The sequence below is a fragment of the Phyllobates terribilis genome, unplaced genomic scaffold, assembly GCF_046119375.1.
Source record: "Phyllobates terribilis strain yellow unplaced genomic scaffold, ASM4611937v1 Scaffold_8__6_contigs__length_399053987, whole genome shotgun sequence".
NCBI classification, from domain to species: Eukaryota; Metazoa; Chordata; class Amphibia; order Anura; family Dendrobatidae; genus Phyllobates; species Phyllobates terribilis.
Genome location: NW_027362768.1, coordinates 252,541,906 through 252,565,584, shown reverse-complemented (window position 1 = coordinate 252,565,584; position 23,679 = coordinate 252,541,906). Strand labels below are relative to the sequence as shown.

Below are 23,679 nucleotides of genomic sequence, written 5' to 3'. Positions count from 1 at the left end.
CCTTCGAAGGTGTATGCGCCTTCTGGGTTTGATGGTGGCGTCAATGGAGGCGGTCCCGTTTGCTCAATTTCATTCCAGGGGTCTCCAAATGCTCATTCTGACCCGTTGGGATCGATTGCAGGCTTCGCTGGATCGCAGTGTCATCATCTCACACAGGGTGCGAGAGTCTCTAGGATGGTGGTTACATCTGGAAGCGTTATCCCAGGGGAAGTCCTTCCTCCTTCCGCGGTGGTCGGTCATAACCACCGATGCCAGTCTGACGGGCTGGGGGGGGGGTCTGGAACGATCTCTGAGTTCAGGGAGTATGGTCGTCAGAAGAGTCTGTCCTGCCGATCAACATCCTGGAGTTGAGGGCGATTTTCCTTTGCCTCCAACACTGGACGGTCCCTTTAAGCGGTCTGCCAGTCCGAGTGCAGACAGACAACGCGACGGCGGCCGCGTATATCAACCATCAAGGTGGGACGAGGAGCTCCAGGCTCATGATGGAGGTCTCTCGGATCATGGTATGGGCCGAGGCCAGGGTTCCAGCCATCTCCGCGATTCACATCCCAGGAGTTCAGAATATCACGGCGGACTTCCTCAGTCGCGAGAAGGTGGATCCCGGAGAATGGAGTCTTCATCCGGAAGTTTTTGCATTGCTGTGCTCCCGTTGGGGAACTCCCCAAGTGGATTTGATGGCATCCAGGTTCAACGCCAGGTTACTGACGTTCATGTCCAGGTACAAGGACCCGGAGGCTGTGGCGGTGGATGCTCTAGTGGCTCTGTGGGACCAATTCGAGCTGATCTATGTGTTTCCGCCGATATCCTTACTTCCTCTGGTGTTACGTCGGATCAAACTGGAGAGAGTCTCGGCTATGTTGGTGGCCCCAGATTGGCCAAGGAGGACGTGGTTCTCAACGCTGGTGTCGCTTCTGGCAGCGCCTCCGCTTCCACTTCCACTTCGCCCGGACCTGTTAACCCAAGGGCCCATTCGTCATCCGGACCTGAAGTCTCTGCGTTTGACGGCGTGGCTCTTGAGACCGAAATCTTGACCCGTCAAGGATTTTCAGCCGAAGTCATTGCCACTCTGCGAGCGGCCAGAGGTCCTGCTACCACTAGGATTTATCACAAGACTTGGGAAGCCTTCTTCTCGTGGTGTTCGGGTTCTTCAAGGAACCCCAGGATTTTTTCTATTCCCAATTTGTTGGCCTTTATGCAGTATGGGCTGGACAAGGGTTTGGCAGTTAGCACCCTGAAGGGTCAGGTTTCCGCTCTATCCTTGCTGTTTCAGAAGGCTATCGCCTCGCGTAGGGACGTACGTTCCTTTTTTCGCGGGGTAACCCGTCAGTTTCCGCCGCGGAAGGCACTTGTGACTCCTTGGAGGCTCAATCTTGTCTTGGAGGCTCTTCAACATGGGCCTTTTGAGCCTATGGACTCTGTTAGCCTTTCATTGCTTTCCTGGAAGGTTGCCTTCCTGGTGGCGGTCTCCTCTTTGAGAAGGGTTTCTGAGTTGGCGGCTCTTTCTTGCTCGCCTCCTTTTCTGGAGTTTCACCCGGATCGCGTAGTGCTTCGCACATGGGGCGACTTTCTACCTAAGGTGGTGTCACAATTTCATGTTAACCAGGATATTGTGTTGCCCTCGCTCTGTCCAGAACTGAGGAATGCGAAGGAACGGGCCTTTCACACATTGGATTTAGTGCGGGCGTTAATGTTCTATTTGTCTATTACTCAAGGTTTTCGGAAGTCGGACTCACTTTTTGTGATTCCAGCAGGTCGTCGTTGTGGTCAACGAGCTTCCAAGGACACTATAGCTCGATGGATTCGGTCGGCCATTTTAGACGCTTACCGACTTAAGGGCGAGCCTTTCCCAATTAAGATTCGAGCTCACTCCACGAGAGCTGTGGGTTCATCGTGGACTTTTCATCAAGGGGCCTCGGCAGCTCAACTCTGCCGGACGGCTACCTGGCGCTCCGTCCACACTTTTACAAAGTTTTATAAGGTGGACGTCAGTGCTTCCGCTGATGCAGCCTTAGGACGTAGGGTCCTGCAGGCGGCTGTAGTTTAGGTTATCTCTTTAACTGGTGTTAATTGCTCTTCCTTAGCTTGTGTACGGACTGGGGAGCTGGAGTAGGAGGAGCCCAAGCTGGAGGGGCCGGTCAACACTTTTTTGTAATCTGAGGTGTTCTATCCTGTGTGGGCTCTGCCTACCCACTAGTAATGTCTGTGTCTCCCTTCCTTCCTTCGCTGAAAAGGATTTTACAGGTAAGTTCTTACCAAAATCCGTCTTTTTGCTAACCAATTTTTGACTAAATTGGACTTGTGCTTAGGATCATTGCCTTGCTGGAATTTCCATCTCCTGCCTACTTTGGTTTTACCACGTGGCAGCATTACATTCTCCAGTATATCCTTGTACATGGTAGCATTCATATTTCCATCAATTCTATGCAGAGAACCAATGGCAGATGCAGAAAAGCAGCCCCAAACCATGACATTGCCACCACCATGTTTCACTGTAGGTGTTTGGTACCTTACATCATTACTTTTTCCAATTGTGCGGTGTATATATAGTGCTTTCTATTACTACCAAACAGATTGAACTGAATCTGACCACAACACCTTAGACCAGAGATGTCAAAGTTAAACACAGAGGGCCAACATGAAAAACTTGGACAAAGTTGCGGGCCAACCAGTATACAGTATAATGGACCTCGCATAGTCCTCCATACCAAATAATGTGTCTCACATAGTCCTCCATACAGAATAATGGGCCTTACATAGGGGTGGCGGTTCTGGTGTCGGGGGCCATATATAACCACCCTGCGGGCCAGATTTGGCCAGAGTTTGACATGTGTTCCTTAGACCAATCTGTCTCTATTGGCTGTGTTCTTTGGCAAACTCAAGTTGGACCTTCCAGTTCTTTGCTGAGATGAAAGACTTCTTGACTGGAACTCGTGCATTCAGCCCTATTGCTCTGAGCCGTCGGGCCACAGTTTGGTGACTCACTTTGACCCCATATTCTTGGTTCATTTCGTGCGAAATCTGTACAGCACTTTTATGGACATCAGATACTGACTTTTTCTTAATAATGTGATCAGCTTTGGAGGAATCTTCTAGGTTTGTCAGCTGTTCCATAACCTTCATTTTCTTTCTTTAATATACGTGACACTTTACTCTGAGAACAGTTGAATTCCATAGCTGCCTCTTTCTCCCTCCCTCATGACAGCACCACAAAGAGAGGGGATCCGCCCTTCAAGGACAGGAAACCTACAGATAAAAAAGGGAGGTACCTCTCCCTTCATCAGTGGGTTTCCTGTCCTCGACGGGGAACCTTCAGTGTAAGAGTGGTACCTGAAGAAAAGAGAATCCAAGATGTTCCAGGCCTGGCCAGTCCGATCCAGACAGCGGGGGTCCCCTGCCTCAGCTGGTGCAGTGCGCTAAAGTCCCACTGCTGGGTCCGGCGGGCCTTCATGAGTGGGAGTAGGAGCGCAGCTGCCACACCACGTTGTGGTGCTGGGCTTCCGTGCGTCCGACTGCGCACCCGCGGGGACGCGCCGGAGGCTCTTCCTAATGACGCGGACGGAAGGGGCACGTGACTGGAAGTAACCCGGCACAGGAGGCCGGTAAGTGCTGGGAGGACACCGGAGACTGCTCCACATAAAAATGAGCCATGGGTAAGGCCCTGAGCAGTTCTTCGGCGGTCCTCTCTATAATATAATGGGGTCGACCAGGGAAGAGCTGTCCCAGAGGAAGTTGTCCGTCACCTATCCTTGGGTACTACCAGAAATTCCGGACCTGCTCTCCCAGGGACTGGTGTGTCATCCTCAAATTTCAAGCTTACACATGACGGCTTGGAATTTGAGAGGGCTCGCCTAAAAGATAGAGGCTTTTCCCCAAATCGAATTGCCACCCTACTCCAGAGTAGGAAACCGGTTACTACTAGGCTCTATGGGAAAACTTGGAGGAAGTTCCTGGGTTTTTCAGGGTCTAGCGTAAGGGGAAAAGCTCCAGTGCCGACCCTCCTTGAATTCTTACAGAAAGGGTTAGAGCAATGTTTAGCTACTAGCACCCTGAAGGTCCAGGTTGCAGCTTTAGGGGCACTGTATAATTATGATTTGGCTAGGGACAAATGGATATCCAGGTTCATCAAAGCTTCGGCCAGATCCAGACCTATAGCTAGTCAAAAACTACCACCTTGGGACTTAAATTTAGTTCTTATGGCCTTGACTAAGCCCACCTTCGAACCATTAGACTGTGCATTGCTAAAGATATTGTCCCTCAAGACTTCACTTTTAGTGGCGTTAACATCAGCACGCAGGGTTAGTGATATCCAGGCCCTATCGGCAGGATTGCCCTTTACACAGATCTTGGAGGACAGAGTAGTTCTCAAACCTGACCCAGCTTATTTACCCAAGGTGGCCTCTCGATTTCATAGATCCCAAGAAGTCACCCTTCCTTCCTTTTGCTCCAATCCCAAAAACAAAGGATAAAAAGACCTCCATACTCTAGAGGTAAGGAGGTGTCAAATCCAATACCTGGCAGCCACACAGGAGTATAAGAAGGATAGGGCTTTTTTGGTTACCGGTAACGGGATTTCTCTGAGCCCATGACAGCACCCGTATATTCCCTCCCTGCACGCGTGGTGAGCACACTTATTTATTAATTCGTTTAATCACTGGGTGTTCCTTATAAGTAAGACAATAATGATGTTTTTTTGTTGCATTAATCTGGAGGTACACTGGTGCTCTGTAAACAACTGATGCGGGGAGAGGTACCATCCTTATTTGTAGTTTTCCTGTCCTTGAAGGGCAGATCCCCTCTCTCCGTGGTGCTGTCACGGTCTCAGAGAAATCCCATTTCTGGTAAGTAACTACTTCTTTTTGGCTTTTGCCTGACTTCACGCTCAGAATAATAAGCTTCATGAAATCTTGTGATAAATTTAGGCAAAATTCGACTACCCATGACAAAATATGCAAAACATTTGGCCCAGCAAATGTTGAAAACTAACACATAAAGGGATAAAACAATGTCAAACACAATTTTCGTCCTTATAGCTGACAACCATTTGCTTCTGGTTCTCTAAAATCACCAGGAAAATGGCATCACAACAATCAGACAGAAGTAATAACACTTTAAAAAGAAAATGCAAAACTTTTGGTCCCTACTGAAATTTAAAATGCATTTTAGTGATTTTTTTTAATGGTCTTTAAAAAATGAAATAAATGGGAAAAACATACACATTTATTTTCAAACTTTTCTGCAAATTTATTTTCAAACTTTTCTGCAAATTTCAGATATTTTTATAAATAAACTCAAATTGTGTTGCGCTAAATTTACCATTAACACAAAGCGCAATGTGTCCCAAAAAAAAAAATTTTCAGAATCTCTTGGATATGTAGAAGCGTTCCAGAGGTATTACCACATAAAGATACACTGGTCAGAATCGAAAAATTTGACTCGGTCAGGATAGTGAAAAATGTCTTCAGCAAAAAGGGTTTAAAATGCAAAGGCTGGTCACATTTGGACCCACTCTTTTTTGTCGATGTTAATATAGCAGGCATGTAAGAGACAAAAACTATCGCACTCCTGATTAATACTTGGTGCACGGGTAGGGTACCAAGCCGAATGCAATATATTAGAGAAACCCGGCACTCAAGATTTTAGTGAGAAATTATATAGAGTTTTTAATGAAGTAGGTACAAAAAAATTGACAAACGTTTCGGTCCCTCGGGACCTTCATCAGTGTAATGGCTGTGGTGTGCTGACCTGTAGAACGCGGTGTCCACCATTGAACAAGTGGTGGACACCGCCTTCTACAGGTCAGCACACCACAGCCATTACCACGAACATACCATCTCTTATACTCCAAAGTATACATTAACAGTTTTCAGTTCAGCATCCGTAGTGGATTTTATCCACCCTCATGACCCTTGCCTTGTACACTGATGAAGGTCCCGAGGGACCGAAACGTTTGTCAATTTTTTTTGTACCTGCTTCATTAAAAACTCTATATAATTTCTCTCTAAAATCTTGAGTGCCGGATGTTAATATAGCGACATAAATAGAATTTCTGCGTGTAAACTATTGTTATATAGAACACTTGAATATGTTATATATAATTATAATATTGCTGATTACTTTGTCCTGCTCTACTTTTCGTAAATTACTTTATGGACTTTTCTTCATAGTTTAAACGTCAGGTTGGAGAGAGTGAAGATGACACTGATTTATGGATCGGATACTGTTCATTTCATCTTGGTGACTACAAAAAAGCTCTGGAGGTAATGCATGTACAGTCCACTAATAGACAAATTGATTTAATCAAACTTTGAATTATGAGAAAATGAGTTGCTATAAGTATCAACTTTTTCATGTTAAAGAAGCACTCCTCATCCGATCAACATTTTTATCCTCTTAATATATAATCATCATATTATATAGCACTGTGTACTTATAATTGCTCATTTTGCCTTTCTACCCAGTTTATTGTTCTTTTTTCCATTAGGTCTATGACATCACATGATTAAAAACTGACTAGCTGAATCCTTCTAAGCTCTATGTAAAAAGTCTCTTTTCCCTGCATGAGTCATCACTGCCAAAGGCACTGGAGGAGGGAGCAGCTGGGTCAGGAGTTGAAGAAGGGGGTGACTCATGTAGGGAAAAGAGCCTTCCTGTTTCTACATAGAGCAGAGAAAAGAGAAGAATTAACTGAGTAGAAAGGTAAAATGAGCAATTGTAAGTACACAGAGCTATATAATATGTTGATAGCAATATATTAAGAGGATAAAAACTTTGATGGAATTAAATTGGTTATCCATTTTTTTTTATTTTCCATGTCGCTATCTGAGAAAACCCTTTTGCTGTTAACTTAAAATCTGAATTATTGTCTCCTTCCCGACATTGGATGTATTTTTAAGTCCTATTTTGTTCCTGCAAATGCACATATTGTATGTCTGATCACCAGCGGGCCATCTTTCCTTATCACCCAGGGGGGCTCATCCGACCTTCCACCCCACTGCATCAGCAATTGTTGCTATTGTACAATCAAATCTGGCCAGTTAAAGCATTTTTAACCCCTTCACGACCGTGCGATTTTCCGTTTTTGCATTTTCGTTTTTTCTCCCCTTCTTCCCAGAGCCATAACTTTTTAATTTTTCCGTCAATATAGCCGTATGAGGACTTGTTTTTGCGGGACGAGTTGTATTTTTGAACAGCACCATTGATTTTACCATATTGTGTACTGGAAAACGGGAAGCAAATTCCAAGTGCAGTGAAATTGCAAAAAAAGTGCAATTCCACAATTGTTTTTTTTTTTTTTTTTTAATTTAACCTGTTCACTAAATGCTAAACCTGACCTGCCATTATGATTCTCCAGGTCAGTACAAGTTTGCAGATACCACACATGTATATGTTTTTTGTATTAAATGGTGAAAAAAAAATCCAACGTTTGTAAGAAAAAAAAAGTCAGAGACCCTTAGTGTCTTAATTTTTCAGGATCTGGGGCTGGGTGGGAGCTTATTTTTTGCGCCCTGAGCTGACATTTTTATTGATACCATTTGGGGGTGATATGATGTTTTGATCACCCGTGATTGCATTTTATTGCAATGTTGCGGCGACCAAAAAAAAAATTGGAATTCTGGCGTTTCAATCTTCTCTCGTTACACCGTTTACTGATAGGATTAATTTAGATTATATTTTGATAGATTAGAAATTTCTGAATGCAGCGATACCAAATATGTGTATTATTTTTTTTTTTTTTTATTTGAGTGATTTGAACTTTTAGATTTTTACATTTTTTAAATATTCTTTAAAACATTTTTCTTCTACTTTTTACTTGCTTCAGTAGTCTCCTTAGGAGACTTGAAGCTGCGATCATCCGGTCAAATGTGCTACACATAGCAGTGCTTCAGCCCTGCTTTGTGTAGCAGAAAAGCCAAATCAAGGCAGCAAAGATTGAGACGGAGAGACTCGTTGTCAGAGAAAGTAAAAATAATCCCAAAATATTCTTTATCTACATAAATAGTAAAAAACTAAAAAATGATAGTGTTGGCCCCCTTAAAAATAGTCTGGGTGAAATGGTGCATGAGGATGAGGAAAAAGCCAATATGCTAAATGATTTTTTTTCAAGCGTATTTACACAAGAAAATCGCATGTCAGAAAACATGATTAGTGATAACAAAAATTCTCCATTAAATGTCACTTGCTTAACCCAGCAGGAAGTACGGTGGCGTCTCAAAATCACTAAAGTTCACAAATCCCCGGGCCCGGATGGGATACACCCGCGAGTACTGCAGAAATTAAGTAACGTCATAGATAGACCATTATTTTTAATCTTTAAAGAGTCCATAATAACAGGGTCTGTACCACACGACTGGGGTATAGCAAATGTGGTGCCAATATTCAAAAAGGGGACAAAAACTGAACTTGGAAATTATAGGCCAGTAATCTTGACCTCTACTGTGGGTAAAATCCTGGAGGGTTTCCTAAGAGATGCTATACTAAAGTATCTGAAGAAGAATAACCTCATGACCCAATATCAACATGGGTTTACGAGGGACCTTTCCTGTCAAACTAATCTGATCAGTTTTTATGAAGAGGCAAGTTCTGGACTGGACCAAGGAAATGCAGTGGATGTTCTGTATATGGACTTTTCAAAAGCTTTTGATACGGTTCCACACAAAAGGTTGATGCATAAAATGAGAACAATGGGGTGTAGGGATTTGTACTCACTGAGCCGCGTTGGAGGTAGGCACCTGTTCACACAGTGATGCAGTCCACGGGTTCCAACAAACTGGTGGTTTATTTAGTGTCCATACACCAGTGAGGAAACAAAAGTAACGCCCTTTTTCTGGTACAAAAAGGAATAACAGAGCAAAGTTCAAAATAACAAGTCCATGCAGCATGGCCTCAGCCGTTTAAACAAAGTGCTTTTCTCTGCCTCCAGCAGCCTCTGAGAAGCACATGCAAGGTCTGCTCACCTTGCCCAACAAACACAGACAGCCTGAGACAGGCGCAGCTGTCTTAAAATCAGCCTTCCAAGACCTGGACTGGAGGTAAGTGAGCAGCTGCCCCCCCCCCCCCCCCCAGCTCTTTCAGCTGCTCTTAAAACCCAGCCCTGTAATCCGGGCCCATTAAATTCCTCTCAGCACTATGTGTGCTGGAGCCTGCTTCTCCGGGTCCTACATCACCGAAGCTTGGTACTTTGGGGACACATTCCTCCTGTCCACGACCTGTCCGGCAGCCACCTTACAGGGGATAGGGGAAAATATATGTATGTGGGTTAAGAACTGGCTCAGTGATAGGAAACAATGGAACACACTCAGACTGGGTCACAGTTAACAGTGGGGTACCACAGGGGTCAGTATTGGGCCCCCTTCTTTTTAACATATTTATTAATGACCTTGTAGGGGGCATACAGAGTAGTATTTCAATATTTGCAGATGACACTAAACTCTGCAGGGTAATCAATACAGAGGAGGACAATTTTATATTACAGGAGGATCTATGTAAACTAGAAGCTTGTGTTGATAAATGGCAAATGAGCTTTAATGGGGATAAATGTAAGGTAATGCACTTGGGCAGAGGAAATAAAATGTATAATTATATGCTTAATTGTAAAACACTGTGCAAAACTGTAACTGAAAAAGACCTGGGTGTATTGGTGGATGACAAGCTCACGTTTAGTGGCCAGTGTCAGGCAGCTGCTGCAAAGGCAAATAAAATAATGGGATGCATTAAAAGAGGCATAGATGCTCATGAGGAGAACATAATTTTACCTCTATACAAGTAACTAGTGCGTCCACACTTAGAATACTGTGTACAGTTCTGGTCTCCGGTGTATGAGAAAGACATAGCTGAACTAGAGCGGGTGCAGAGAAGAGCGACCAAGGTTATTAGAGGACTGGGGGGTCTGCAATACCAAGACAGGTTATTACACTTGGGGTTATTTACTTTGGAAAAACGAAGGCTTAGGGGTGATCTTATTACGATGTACAAGTATATGAGGGGACAGTACAAAGACCTTTCTACTGATCTTTTTACTCCGAGACCTGTGACGGGGACAAGGGGGCATCTTCTACGTCTGGAGGAAAGAAGGTTTAATCATAATCACAGACGTAGATTCTTTACTGTAAGAGCAGTGAGACTATGGACCTCTCTGCCGCATGATGTTGTAATGAGTGATTCACTGCTAAAATTTAAGAAGGGCATGGATGCCTTTCTTGAAAAGTATAATATTACATATCCCCCCCCCCCCCGATCATGTGATCATGTGACAGTGGTGGTGATGGCGGGTCTTATGATGCGCATCCGGTTTGCGTGAGTTAAATGTCGCTGTCAGAGATTGATAGCGCCATTCAACATGTTAAGGCTATGTGCGCAGGTTCACTATTTGAAATTTCTGCAAGGTTTCTGTATCTCTTGGCAGCAAAAATGCTGCAACAAAAATGCTCGTTTTAGCGTGATTTTGGTGCGTTTTTTGATGCGTATTTGTACAACAATGAATGCTTTTTGGAGCTAAATAAAGATATTTGAAAAAAAGAAACGTGGGACATCGCTTTAACCCTTGGATTACCTTCGGACCTGGGGTGAGTATATTGGTTAATTTAAATGATTAAAGAATGTGTTTATTTGAAATAAAAGTGTTTTTATTCTCAGTGTGTGTGTTTATTTAACTCTTTACTTCGTAATGAGGGTGTCTGGCTGACACCTCTTCATTACTAAAGCTAAGGTTAGGTGTCAGCGACACCTAATTCCACTAAGCCTAATCAATTACTCCTAATGCTGCACTTGTGTTGCCAGTACATGCGGATCCGCCTCATGTAATGACATTTCAATCTGTCAAAATCTGCAGCGGAGACTAGCATCTCTGCTCCAGAAATTAACATGCTGCGGGTGTGTTTGGGTACGTGCCCACGATCAGGAAATGCTGCGTATTTATGCAGCGTCAAACCTGCAGCTGTTACAGCAAAGTGGATGGGATTTCTATAAATCCCATGTCCACTATGCGTGCATCTGAGGCTACGGATCACCCGTGGACACTGACATGCAGCACGAATTTCAGGACCGCAGCATGTCAATTTCTCTTGCAGACTCGCTAGTCTCCGCAACAGAAATTTGACCACTAGAAGTATTGATTGTGGTAAATCTGGATGGTTCAGTGAACACATGCGGATTTAGCTGCTTTCAATAGAACGCAGCGTTTAGGACGCAGCAGAAATATGCTGGGTTCAAAGCGCTGCTACGTTCATATCGTGGGCACATACCCTTAAATTAAAAAAATGGTGTGGGCTCCCGCGTCCTTCTCATAATCAGAAAACAGAAAAATACAACGAAAGAGGGACTACCAAAGGTTATCTTTAGAAATTCATATAAAGTTTATTATTAAAAATTGTTTTTATAGAAGGCACAAATTAGGGGAGAAGTGAACCTGAGAACAGTGGTACCATTAAAAAGCCTCTCACAAAACACTGTCACTACCCTAACGGACCCCACATATTCTAATCTATACAATCATATTGCTCAGGCTTAGAGAACACCAAACTGTTGTTGTCATAGCAACAGTGGTTAACAACCAGAATCAATAAATATATACATATATGGTAATCAAGTAAATCACCTCTATAATCCATCAAGAGTAAACAGGAGGGAATTACTCATCAACTCCCTTCAATGTACAATCCCTGTAGTGAATAGTAATTGCCAATACATACCAGGGATTTGGCCAAATCACGGAGTTCTATCCAGGAGGCCTGAGACCGAGGGACCCGTTGGGAGAGCGCACACGTGAAGTGAAGTGCCCCGACGCGCGTTTCGAACTCCCTTCTTCAGGGGGCATGAAAATAAGTGGAGCATTAAGTTTATATAGGCGCCAGCCGGCTCTATGCCGGAAGTAGCGTTGCCATCGCCATGGAGACCAGGCAACGGCACTCATGTAGAGCCATATGTGACGCATGCGTCGCCACGGAGACCAAGATGCCGGCCAGCCTCCACGTCACATGACCCCCGGCAAGCAGCGAATTGCCGAACATCATAATAGATACAGAGAGCTGGCGGGCATCAAGGGCACCGTGACGCGCATGCTTTCTTGGCTGCGATATTCCCTTGTATGGTATACATATAAACTTCAAAAATGAATATAAGAGGTAAGTGTGAAACACCCATAGTGAAGGCAAAAACAGGGAAGGATAGAAGAGGTGGGGGGGGGAGGGGGAAAGAAGGAAAATGTGAGGCGGACATCAAGAGCTATGTTAATAAGGGAAACAATGTCTCAGGGATCCTGGCATAGAGCACGTGGTAATGTTCCAAAAATGATCAAAAAAAGGGGGAAAGAAATCCATCCAAAGGGAGGTCCCTAGGTTATTTATTAATTACTACACAGCATATTTGACTCATATCCATTTTGGTTCCCATATCATAATTCCCCCTACACAACATATCATAAAAACAGTCACCCATATAAACGGTTATACAAGTAAATAGCACGGTTGTCCATATCCAATTCTTCTTCTTCAAAATTCACAGTGATAAATGGTCTTTGATCATCCTAGAAGAAATCCTCACATATCCATAGAAGAGTGTCCACAGTAACAAGGAGGAAGAAACACCTCAAAAGCAAAACAAGAATCTATAAAAATAAATAAAAAACACCCAGTAAATGACATGATAAAAACATGCACAGAAAATATTTAAAACCAGAGATGAATCCACTGAATCCCATAGATATATACCTGGGCTTCAATGAGTGAATGTGTGGTGAGCACATCCACGCACAGATATCCAGTCATCCAATGGCCGGTCAGAGAAAGGGGGAATAACTAATGCTTTCATTAAGCCCGTTTGGATATAAGGTGTTCAGAGTCCAGATCCATCTGGACTCCATCTGGGCCAATCTAAGACCTAGTCTACCGCCCCGTATACCTGGTATAATACAGTCAATACCCCTTACCTTAAACAGAGAGGCATCACAGTTGTGGTAGGTTTTAAAGTGGCGTGGAATTGTCTTCAAAGTGGATGTGTCCATGTGGTCGACTGCGGCCTGTATGCCCAACACGTGTTCCCGGACCCGTACCTTAAATTGGCGAGTAGTCATGCCCACATAGATTAAACCACATGGGCATGTCGCAAAATAGATCACATATTTGGTAGTACACGTGATAGATTTATTGATCCTATATACCTTGGATCCATCTGCTTTAAAGAACTTATCACTCCGTTCCACGTTAGGGCATGCCACACATCGACCACACGGCACACATCCACTCCTCCTAGGTTGTCCATCTAGAAAAGTAGTACCTGCTGCATTCTCATAGTGTGAATGTACCAAATAATCCCGAAGGTTCCTAGATCGTCTAATAGAAATAGACGGTCTTTCCGGAATAAAACGTGATATTATTGAATCAGCTTTCAGAATATGCCAGGAGCGGGCCAAAATATTCCTCAAACGAGGAAATTGACAGTTAAAGTTGGTGACAAAACGTACTTGTTCCTTATTGTTTCTATTAATTTGGCTCCCATAGACTAAGTCATGCCTTGAGGAGAACTTTGCCCTTCTGTATGCCCGCTTAATCATTCGCCGGCTATACCCTCTAGCATAAAATCTCTCCTTTAGTTCCGCAGCTTGCCTCTCAAATTCCGTGTCCGTGGAGCAGATCCTCCGATTACGGAGGAACTGCCCCACAGGCACTGCCTGAATCATATGCCGGGGATGAGAAGATTTAGCATGCAAAAGCATGTTTGTTGACGTTGGTTTACGGAACAAAGAGGTTTGTAGGCAATTCGATGTATCCCTCCTCAAGGAGACATCTAAAAACTCCACTTGATGTGAGTCAAATTGATATGTAAGGTGAATATTATAATTATTAGAGTTTAATTCCTTCACAAAATTTTGAAGAGATGCAGGTGAACCCTGCCAGATCATCAGGACGTCATCGATGTAGCGTGTCCATAAAAGGACACGGCACATCCCGTCCCCATGATCTGACAGGCAGAGGTCCCTTTCCCACAGCCCCAGGAACAGATTGGCATAAGCTGGCGCAAAGGCTGCGCCCATGGCTGTCCCTTGGAGCTGCAGAAAAAAGGACCCCTTAAATGTGAAAAAATTATGACTCAAGGTGAACTCCAACAGTTCAAGAATCAGCCCCCTCAAAGATATAGGTAATGATGAGGTATCAATAAAGAATTTGACTGCGGAGAGACCATCAGAGTGCCTTATATTTGTATATAGTGACTCAACATCTGCAGTCACCAGAATGGCATCCTCCTCAACATAGAGACCATCTACCTTCCTCAAAAGTTCCCCAGTATCCTTGAGGAAGGAGGGCAAACATTCAACCAGAGGCTGCAGATGTGAGTCAATCCACTTGTTGACATGTTCAAGGAAGTTTCCCACCCCTGAAACAATAGGACGTCCCGGAGGATTCTTAACGTCTTTGTGGATCTTAGGTAAAATATAAAATGTTGGGATGGTTGGTTCAACTACCAGAAGTGCGGAGGCCAATTCCTGAGTAATAGTATGGTTGGCTACTGCCCGATTTATGATGGTTTTTAGTTCAGCCAGAAAAGAGCTGAGGGGGTTGTAGGTTAGCTTCTTATAACAAGTCTTGTTATTCAATTGCCGAAAGACCTCTTTTTCATACATAGACCTGGGCCAAATAACCACATTCCCCCCTTTATCCGCAGGTTTTATTTCAATGTCTGGTAGTCCCTGTAATCCTACTAGCCTATCTCGTTCCTCCCTTAACAAGTTGTCACGCGAGACATAACGGGGAACCTTCAACAACTCATCCTCGTCAATTTTAACAAAAAGATCCACATTAGCGGATGATGTCAGAGGGGGAAACCTCCTTGAACGTGGACGTATAGAATCTGGGATCTTACCTCCAGCTGAGTTGTTGTGTTCAATAGACAACTCCTCTAATGCTCTCACCGCAGTCTGTTCCTCCTCTGTGGGAAATAAAGAATGAAGATCACCATCAAAAAAGTGCCTCTTAAATATTAGGGCCCTCGCAAAGATATGTAAATCTTTAATCGCCGTAAAGGCATCAAATTGGGCCACTGGCGCAAATGATAGTCCCTTACTAAGATCAGATTCTGTCAGACTATAGTCACTCAGGTTGATTACCTTATAATCGTTCTTTTTGCGATCCGGTGATAAATAGTCTTGTCTTTTATATGGATGAAAGTTAACCTCACGTGTACTTTTATTAGATGCACCTGACCTTGTCACCATCGATGAAGTAGAGGCTTCCGAATAGTCGCTTAATGATGTAGCTGAGGTATTAGATAGCTTACTTATAGAGTCAAGGGCTACCGTAGCTGGTTTGCGCCAAAAATAGACCCTTTTCAGATGGTAGTCCTTCATATCATGATTAAATTTAGATAGTTGTGTATCCTGAATTCTCTTAACCGTGGAGTCCAATATCTTATCAATTTGTGATTCAAAATTAGGAAGTTTTTCAGATGGACACTTCGCTTTAAAGTCCACCAGCGCCATATCAATTTGAACATTTAATTCCTGAATAGTATGGGAATTGAGGTCTACCAAGAGTTGCATTAATGCTAACGAGCAACCGGTACATGTCTCCTCCCACTTATTGATGAATGCCTCATCCTCTACCAGAAATGTGGGTGTGACCCGTACGCATAATCCTCGTGGTATCATTTGGCGGGCCATATATTTTCCCAAAAAGGCTCTATTCCACCATAACTTAGTTCGTTTCACCAGTAATTTTTGAATTATTGTTGCTTTCTCCTCCCAGCCCCGATCCGCGACTGCAGAGACGTCCGTCACATTGCCCCCAAATGCCTGATCGATCTGTGACAGCCAGGATTTTACCCTGGCTTTATAGTCCATGATTCCTAGGAACACAAAAACTGTGCAAAACACAGTATAAATACTATAGCTATAACAATTCATAGAACACGATAGTGCATATGCCCCAAATGGGGTCTATCATAATTAATACTAGTCAGTGATATAAATATCCAAAAGCACTATCATAAAAGGCCTAATAGAATCCCATCGTTTATTTTAAATTAGAAAACAGAAAAATACAACGAAAGAGGGACTACCAAAGGTTATCTTTAGAAATTCATATAAAGTTTATTATTCAATTTTTTTTTTTTATAGAAGGCACAAATTAGGGGAGAAGTGAACCTGAGAACAGTGGTACCATTTGTGAGAGGCTTTTTAATGGTACCACTGTTCTCAGGTTCACTTCTCCCCTAATTTGTGCCTTCTATAAAAAAAAATTTAATAATAAACTTTATATGAATTTCTAAAGATAACCTTTGGTAGTCCCTCTTTCGATGTATATTTCTGTTTTCTAATTTAAAATAAACGATGGGATTCTATTAGTCCTTTTATGATAATGCTTTTGGATATTTATATCACTGACTAGTATTAATTATGATAGTGCATATGCCCCAAATGGGGTCTATCGTGTTCTATGAATTGTTATACCTTCTCATAATCAGTAGAGGGAAAGCCAACCACTGGGGACTGATATTACTAGCTGGGGAAGGGGCCATTAGCCAAAAGTGTTCCCTGGCTATTAATAACAGCCCACAGCTGTTTGCTCAGCCTTTACTGGCTAGATTGCAGGGGGACCCCAGAAAAAAATTGACATAAGGTCCCCCTATAAAATCTAACCAGCAAAGGCTAGGCAGACAGCTGCGGGCTGATATTTGGAACCAGGGAAGGGGCTATGATCCCCTCCAAGGCTAATAATATCAGCTCTCAGCCACCCCAGAAATGGTGCATCCATAAGATGCGCCAAATCTGGTGCTTAGCCTCCGCTCTTCTCACTTGCCCTGGCAAGTGGAGTAATAGGGTTGGGGTTCATGTCAGCCTTGTAGTGGCAGCTGACATGAAGCCCAGGTTAGTAATGGAGGGCGTCTATAATACGCCTCCATTACTAACCCGGTAGTAAAGTCTTTTAAATAAAGACACTGCCAGAATATAGTCTTTTATTTTAAATAAAATTCCACACGGTTTCAATAATTTATTTAAATATAAAAAAACACTGTTAGGTGAGTATAATGCCCATTCCGCTGAAGCCATTGTCACCTGTGAAAAAAACAAAAAAAAGAACAAACCATATGCCTCACCTGTCTGCTGTGATGACATAATCCAGTGTCCCACGACGATCTGGGTCACTTCTACAGTAGTCACACCAGCAATCACTGGTGAAAGTGTTCTAGAGGACAGCACTCTATACACTGACAGGAGTGTAATTGCGCCTGGAAGTGTAGAGCGCTGAGCTGCCGGGAGTGAGGTCACTGGAGTTCAATCAGCTGATAAGCTTCGGTGACCTCACTTACTGCATCAGTGCTGCGTGAGAAAATTCTCACACAGCACCAGTACCGTAAGTGAGGTCACCGGATCTCTCAGCTGATTGAACTCCAGTGACCTCACTCTGTGGGACACTCTCGATTTTGGCGGACAGGTGAGTATAAGGTGTTTTTTTATTTTAATAGCGATTTATTTTAACTTTTTTTAGACTGTGCACAGGTGTTATGATCTGCTACAAGCACTAAGGAAAGAAAGGAGATCTGTCCCTACAATAGAACTAAGCTAGATCCCTACGATGTAACGGGGAACCTGATAGACCCGCTAAAGTCCTCGGCTAGTCTGTACGAAGACCTATAGATGCAAGGGAGGGATCTCTACAAGAACTAGGGACTGGGATAAAGTTGGACACCTCCTAGCAGAAATTGTAGCAGTAAAAGACAAACACACAACAAAGAACATAAAGGTCCGAAGACCTAGCTAAACTGACTGAGAAAGGTAACTAAGCACCAGGCTAGCTTAAGAGTAGAAATTACAATGAAGTCCAGCAAGGCCAGGAGGGCGGAGCAGGATTAAATAGGCAAAAAAGGTCATGTGACCAGCAAGATAGAAAAAACCTAACAGGAGAGTTCTAACACAGGCGCCAGCTGAGGAGACTACTTCTCCCCTCAACGGCGCCTGCTTCCACTGTTATCAGCGGGAGCGGCCATAGGCTGACGGGAGGAGTACTCTCCTGTGGGCAATCCTTTATATGTTTTTGCCGCGTTTTTGACTCTTTGAATTGAATTGAGTCAGTCATATACGCTGCAAATACGCAAATGTTTTTACACCTGCGGTTTTGCTGCAGATTTGACTAACTCAATGGAAGTTAATGGGTGAAAAAAACGCACAAAGAATTGACATGCTCTAAACGCAATGCAAATCCTGAAAGAAAAATTCCTGATGTGCACAGCACTTCAGGATTGTCACTGCATTAGCTGGTACAAGGATTCCCTAGCATTTTTGACCCATTTCTGCATGGAAAAAACGCTGCGAAAATACACCAAAAAACGCACCGTGTGCACAAAGCCTTAACAGCCACGGGTGGAAACCGATTCCACCTGTGACTTATTAGAGACACATGACAGGAGATCAAATCCCCTGTCATGTGCCGGGAAAACCTGCATCAAATGCAGGGACACGACCTGTGACGTACCTATACGCCATAGGTCGTAGAGGGGTTAAAGAAAAGTAAAAAAAATGGCACCCTACATTGGTGGTTAGTGCTGATTGGCTCTTTCTAGAACAGGACTGATCATAGTAAGCTGGAAAAATGACCCAGGCTTCACTTTGATTCGTCAGTCTGAGCAGACCAACTAATTCCAGGCAAACAGTGAAAAGTAAAATATTGATTACCACTCTGCACGCCTCTGTTCAGTATCAGTGTGCATAGTGGTTATGAGAGTCTCTGTGCTATGTTCTGCTGGGACTTGTAGTGCCCCTCGTCTCCTCTGTCAGATCTCCCCTGTGCGGCTGTGGAGGACCTTGTGATGCTATCTATTATTCCCCCTCAGTGTTGTGATCACTACAGTCCAGGTAATGGAGAAACAAATGGGTTAATTCTGCGCTGCCATGTAAAAACGATGAGGGGTACCACGTGGTTGTCCTGAGAAAGAAGTTTGTACACTTCGAAACGCGTTGACTAAATAAACCACTTAAACTCGGATTGGCATCCCTCAACCTTTCTAAATGGCAGCGCAGAATTAACCCATTGGTTTCTCCATTACCCGCATTTTCATCCCCTCGTGGGTCTGCAGCAGCCTAAGCGTTATCAGTGTTTGTGTGCACACAACCCGACCAGTTGAGCACTATTAAGTTATTCTCTCAAAATTGTTACCCAGATAAAACCCTAATCCCTAGCTTTGTGTCTTTCCAGTTCTCCCTTTATTTGTAATCACTACAGTAGCATCCCTAAACTTCAACCCAATCTCTTAATCTTCTTCCTGTCCCCCCACCTACTGTGTGCGTCTTGCAGCCTTCAAGCGCTGATCAGTGACGCAAATCACTTATCAGCTTTTGTGCTCAATTCTTGGAGCTGGGCATTTTTTCCTTGACTGTTTTTTTTTTCCAACTCTTCGTGTGTTTTTCCTGCAGCCGTTGAGAGCTGATCAGTAACACACATTAGTGATTGTCATCAGCCATGCTTAATTTTTGTCCAGAACTGTTCTGTTTTCCTCTCAGTTTTTTACTTTTGCATGCGCACCATTTCTGTATGTGCATCCTGCTGCCGCTGATCATTGTCTCACATCACTGATTATAATCAGATGATAATGACTAAGGGCGTGGTAAACCTTAATTTTACTGATAAGTGTATGTTCCAATCTTCTCCATGGTCTCCTATCCACAGGATAGGAGATATCATCTTATTGATCTGTAGAGGTCTGTCCTCTGGGACCTGCACTGATCAGCAGAATAAGGAATTTTTATTCCTGTTAGAATCCTGTAGAAGTATGTATACCCAACTGCTGCTCCATCCACTCCCTATGGGGCTTCCAAACGATGTGCTCCACTTTGTCCAGCAACCCCATAGAGAATGAATGGAGCAGTGGGCAGGCATTTTGTAACAGGGATAAAAGATCCATATCAGGGATAAATTTGCAAAATCTAAAAATTACTTCAATACAGTGAATAAATCTGCATCATTTAATGAGAAGAATACTGACAGTAATATTTTGTCTTTTATTAGGTGTTCAAGCATGCAAGCGAACGGGAAGGATGTAATCCCGATGTTTGGGTAAACTTGGCTTGTACATACTTTTTTTTGGGAATGTATAAAGAAGCTGAGGAGGCTGCTAACAAAGGTAAGAATGTCCAAGCACTTTATGAATATTGGTTCAAGGCTATAACGGTTATCAGATAGAGTGCTGAGCAGAAAAGTCAAAGTCTCGCATGTGATCCCCGGGGCGTAGGTTGTGTACGTCTGACGTACACGATCTCTACTTCTATATCTAACCATGTCATTACATTTCTGGAAGAGAAGGACATCATGCTGTTTTGATCATGTAACTTGTACCAAAAGGAATTGGAGCCATGACCAAGTGGTGCCTCTTGGCTAATCGGTCAACAGTGCACGTTTTTGCCCAGTGGCCAGAACAACCATGAGACATATGACAAAATGACATGCATCTTAGTATACTGTGGCATAATCACTGTAAAGCAGCCCTCCAGGATTCAGTTTACGACAGCACATTTTTTTCAGCATTTGTGCATGTATATATTCTTACTGGTAATATATGACATGTATCATGAAATCAAACAAACCATTGCATATTTCCATTTTTTTATATGTGTACATTGTAGAGATTCCATTGTTAGGGTATTTAACAAAATAAGCAAGGAAATAACTTGTCATGAAAAGCAATTTGTATATGCTGAGTGTATACAACATTAAGGTTAACAAAAACTAAAATTAAATAAACATTGGTAAGAAAGGGGAAAAGAGGACAAATTTGGATAAATTGAAGTTATCCTGGTCAGAGTATTGTGTCATATCCTGTAAGAAGACGTCCGCTCTTACACAAAGTCCTGTTGCATCATGTTTGAGTTGCATATGTGGAAGAGGAGCTGTTATGCCAGATCTTGTGAAAGGATCTGGTCTTGTTGTGAAGGGCTAGCATATGTTTGTAGGTTAGGTTAGTATTAATCCCCTGAGTATTATCTGATGGAGTGAATTCGTTAGACTTCCATTTCTTAGCTATTTCATATCTTGTTATAGTGAGGATGTGCATACTGTTATTCTAAAATCAGGTGGGACGGAGTCTATCCCCAAAGGCTTGGGTGAGGTTGTATATGAAACTTTAATAATTTGCGCATCATCATGAAAATCTGCTGCCAAATTGGTTGGGTTTTATTGCATGACCAAAATATCACTAATTGGTACTTTCTAATATTTCTGCCCTGGTAAAAAAAAAATCAGCTCTTTGCACAGACTTCAGTTTAAAGAAGTACTCCCATCAAAGTTTTTATCCTTTTAATATAGCAGTTGAAATAAGTATTGAACACGTCACCAATTTTCTATGTAAATCTGTTTCAAAAAGTGCTGTTGACATGAAATTCTTCCCATATGTCGGTCACAACCCATCCAATCCACACAGGCAAAAAAAAAAAATACCATAGATGTACATAAATGAAATTATGTGTATTAATGAGAAATGACTCAGGAAAAAAGTATTGTACATATGAAGAAAGAGAGATGCAAAAAAACATTTAAAGTCATGATACCAGCTGAAATTGATCAGTAATTAGAAAGCAATTCTGCCACTTAGTGAAAAATAATATCAGCTGGTTCCACTGATGGCGTATAAAAAGGTGTCTCATTATTAAGTTGCCACACAAGAAACATCTTATGGTGGGCTATCTCAAGACCTTTGCAGCCTTATTGTTGCTCATTTTGCCTTTCTACGCAGCTAATACTTCACTTTTCCATTAGGCTTATGACATCACATGATTAAAAACTGACTAGCTGAATCCTTCTAAGCTCTATGTAGAAACAGGTAGTCTCTTTTCCCCTACATGAGTCATAAGTCACTGCAAAAGTCACTGGCAGGGGTAGGAACAGAGCAGCTGGGTCAGGAATTGAAGAGGGGAATGCTTTATGCAGGGAAAAGAGACTTCCCATTTCTACATAGAGCAAAAAAAAGAGAGCGAAGAATTAACTGGGTAGAAAGGCAAAATGAGCAATTGTAAGTACACATTGTTATATAACATGATGATTGCAATATATTAAGAGGATAAAAACTTTAATGGGAGGAGTGCTTAGCACATAAATTGGCCAATTTTGAATTCTGTATCCCTTCCGCATAGTGTCTAATCCTAGCTACTAGTGGCTCTATATAGAGAGAGAAACAAGAGAGGCAACAATGGGCAACCCAGTCTCGTGCCGCTCAAAATAGGGAAAACGCCAGGCAGTTAGTGCAGGAACCTAATTAAGGTTGTAGGATTGGTATACAGATTCAGGACTGCCTGTAAGAAAGGGCCTGACAATCCAAGCATAAAGCCAAAAGCTTACTCAGCATCAAGTCTGAGTAAAAGCCCCTATCCCGCTTGCTTATTGATCATTTCTACCAAATCTATAGCTCATCTTTATAGTAACATTTCTCAGTAGTCTGACTGTGAGGGCAAAGTTGAAATCTACCTTTGAAGGTGTATTGCGGGGGTGAAAAAAAAAAAGATAAACAAATGTTTTGCTGGGTTGTTAATGCGCTGTAGATCGTACGGCATTTGTAGTTTGATTAGTTGTTGAAACAAAGATGAGTTGGAGGCAGGTGCTCGGGGGCTTTTTCTGTTGGGATATTTTGTCATAATTTCTGAGAATGGGAGCTTTAGAGTCACCACCCATGATTAAAGTTGCTCTCAGCATTTCCTGCAACTTAAAGAAGCACTCCCATCAAATTTTTATCCTCTTAATATATTACAATCCTCATATTATATAGCACTGTTGTGGAGACATGAGTGTCAGTGGGTACTCTTGTGCGCTGGCCTGGCTGTCTTTAAAAAGACCGCATGGACCAGGGCTCATCCCACTGAACGCTCGTACTTCTTCCCCGTGGACAGAATACTACTCAGACAACACAGGATGAGGGTAACACAGTGGGGTGATACTTTATTGGATCACGAACAGTCAATAACGTATAGTACAGTCCCAGCAAGTACATAGTACATGATGCGCATGACAGAGTCTCACCTTTCCGCTGGCTCGCCGGGAATTAGAACATCTGCAACTTCGGGGCTTCCATGGGCCAACTACCCCAACCAATAGCATACCGCTTTTGGTGAGCGCCCACAGAGAGGAGGTAGCGGCAAGTTTAGGAAGCTGACAGTCCATTGAGTTATGTGGCCAGGTGACCTGTTTGTCCTAACCTGAGTTCTCCAAATGTCTCCATGGGTTCAGTGATGGGCAGTGGATCAAATCTGTATTCCTCTGGTTGGAGCCATTGTGCCTTGGCTGCTGTCCTCTAAAGTCTGCTTAAAAAATTTCCAACAACCCCCTTTAACCTTTTTTTCATGGGTAAAAGATGTTAATTTATTTTGTCTGTCCGCTAGAGTCTCTCTGTAGAAGGAGAGAGGTCCCTTTTATACCCACAGCTCTCCTTCAGGCCATAATCCACAGGTTCGGAAGAAGGTGGGAGGAGGTCACCTCTCATCTTTCAAGTGTTGAATTAACCTGCATATTTTGTCCTTCAATGTTTGCAGAACAACAAGCTGCATGGACTGATACAATAGGTAGTCAGTAGGCATTCATCAAATTAACAAACATTGATTGTTTCAATTAACCTGTGCCTTTGTCCCTCAAGGATAGCAGAAAAATAAGCTGCAGGGACTGATACAATAGGTAGTCAGCAAGCATTCAACAAACATCAATTCAACCTTCAACA

General features: G+C 42.9%; 1 protein-coding gene across 1 annotated transcript in view; it reads left to right on the top strand.

The window, feature by feature from the left end:
• The window catches only part of IFT56 (intraflagellar transport 56), a 118,680-nt gene that overhangs the window by 9,657 nt on the left and 85,344 nt on the right, over positions 1-23,679 (top strand). Inside the window, 2 exon segments of the mRNA XM_073644174.1 lie at positions 6,165-6,257; positions 19,992-20,106. Of these exon segments, the coding sequence (XP_073500275.1) occupies positions 6,165-6,257; positions 19,992-20,106 (208 nt within the window).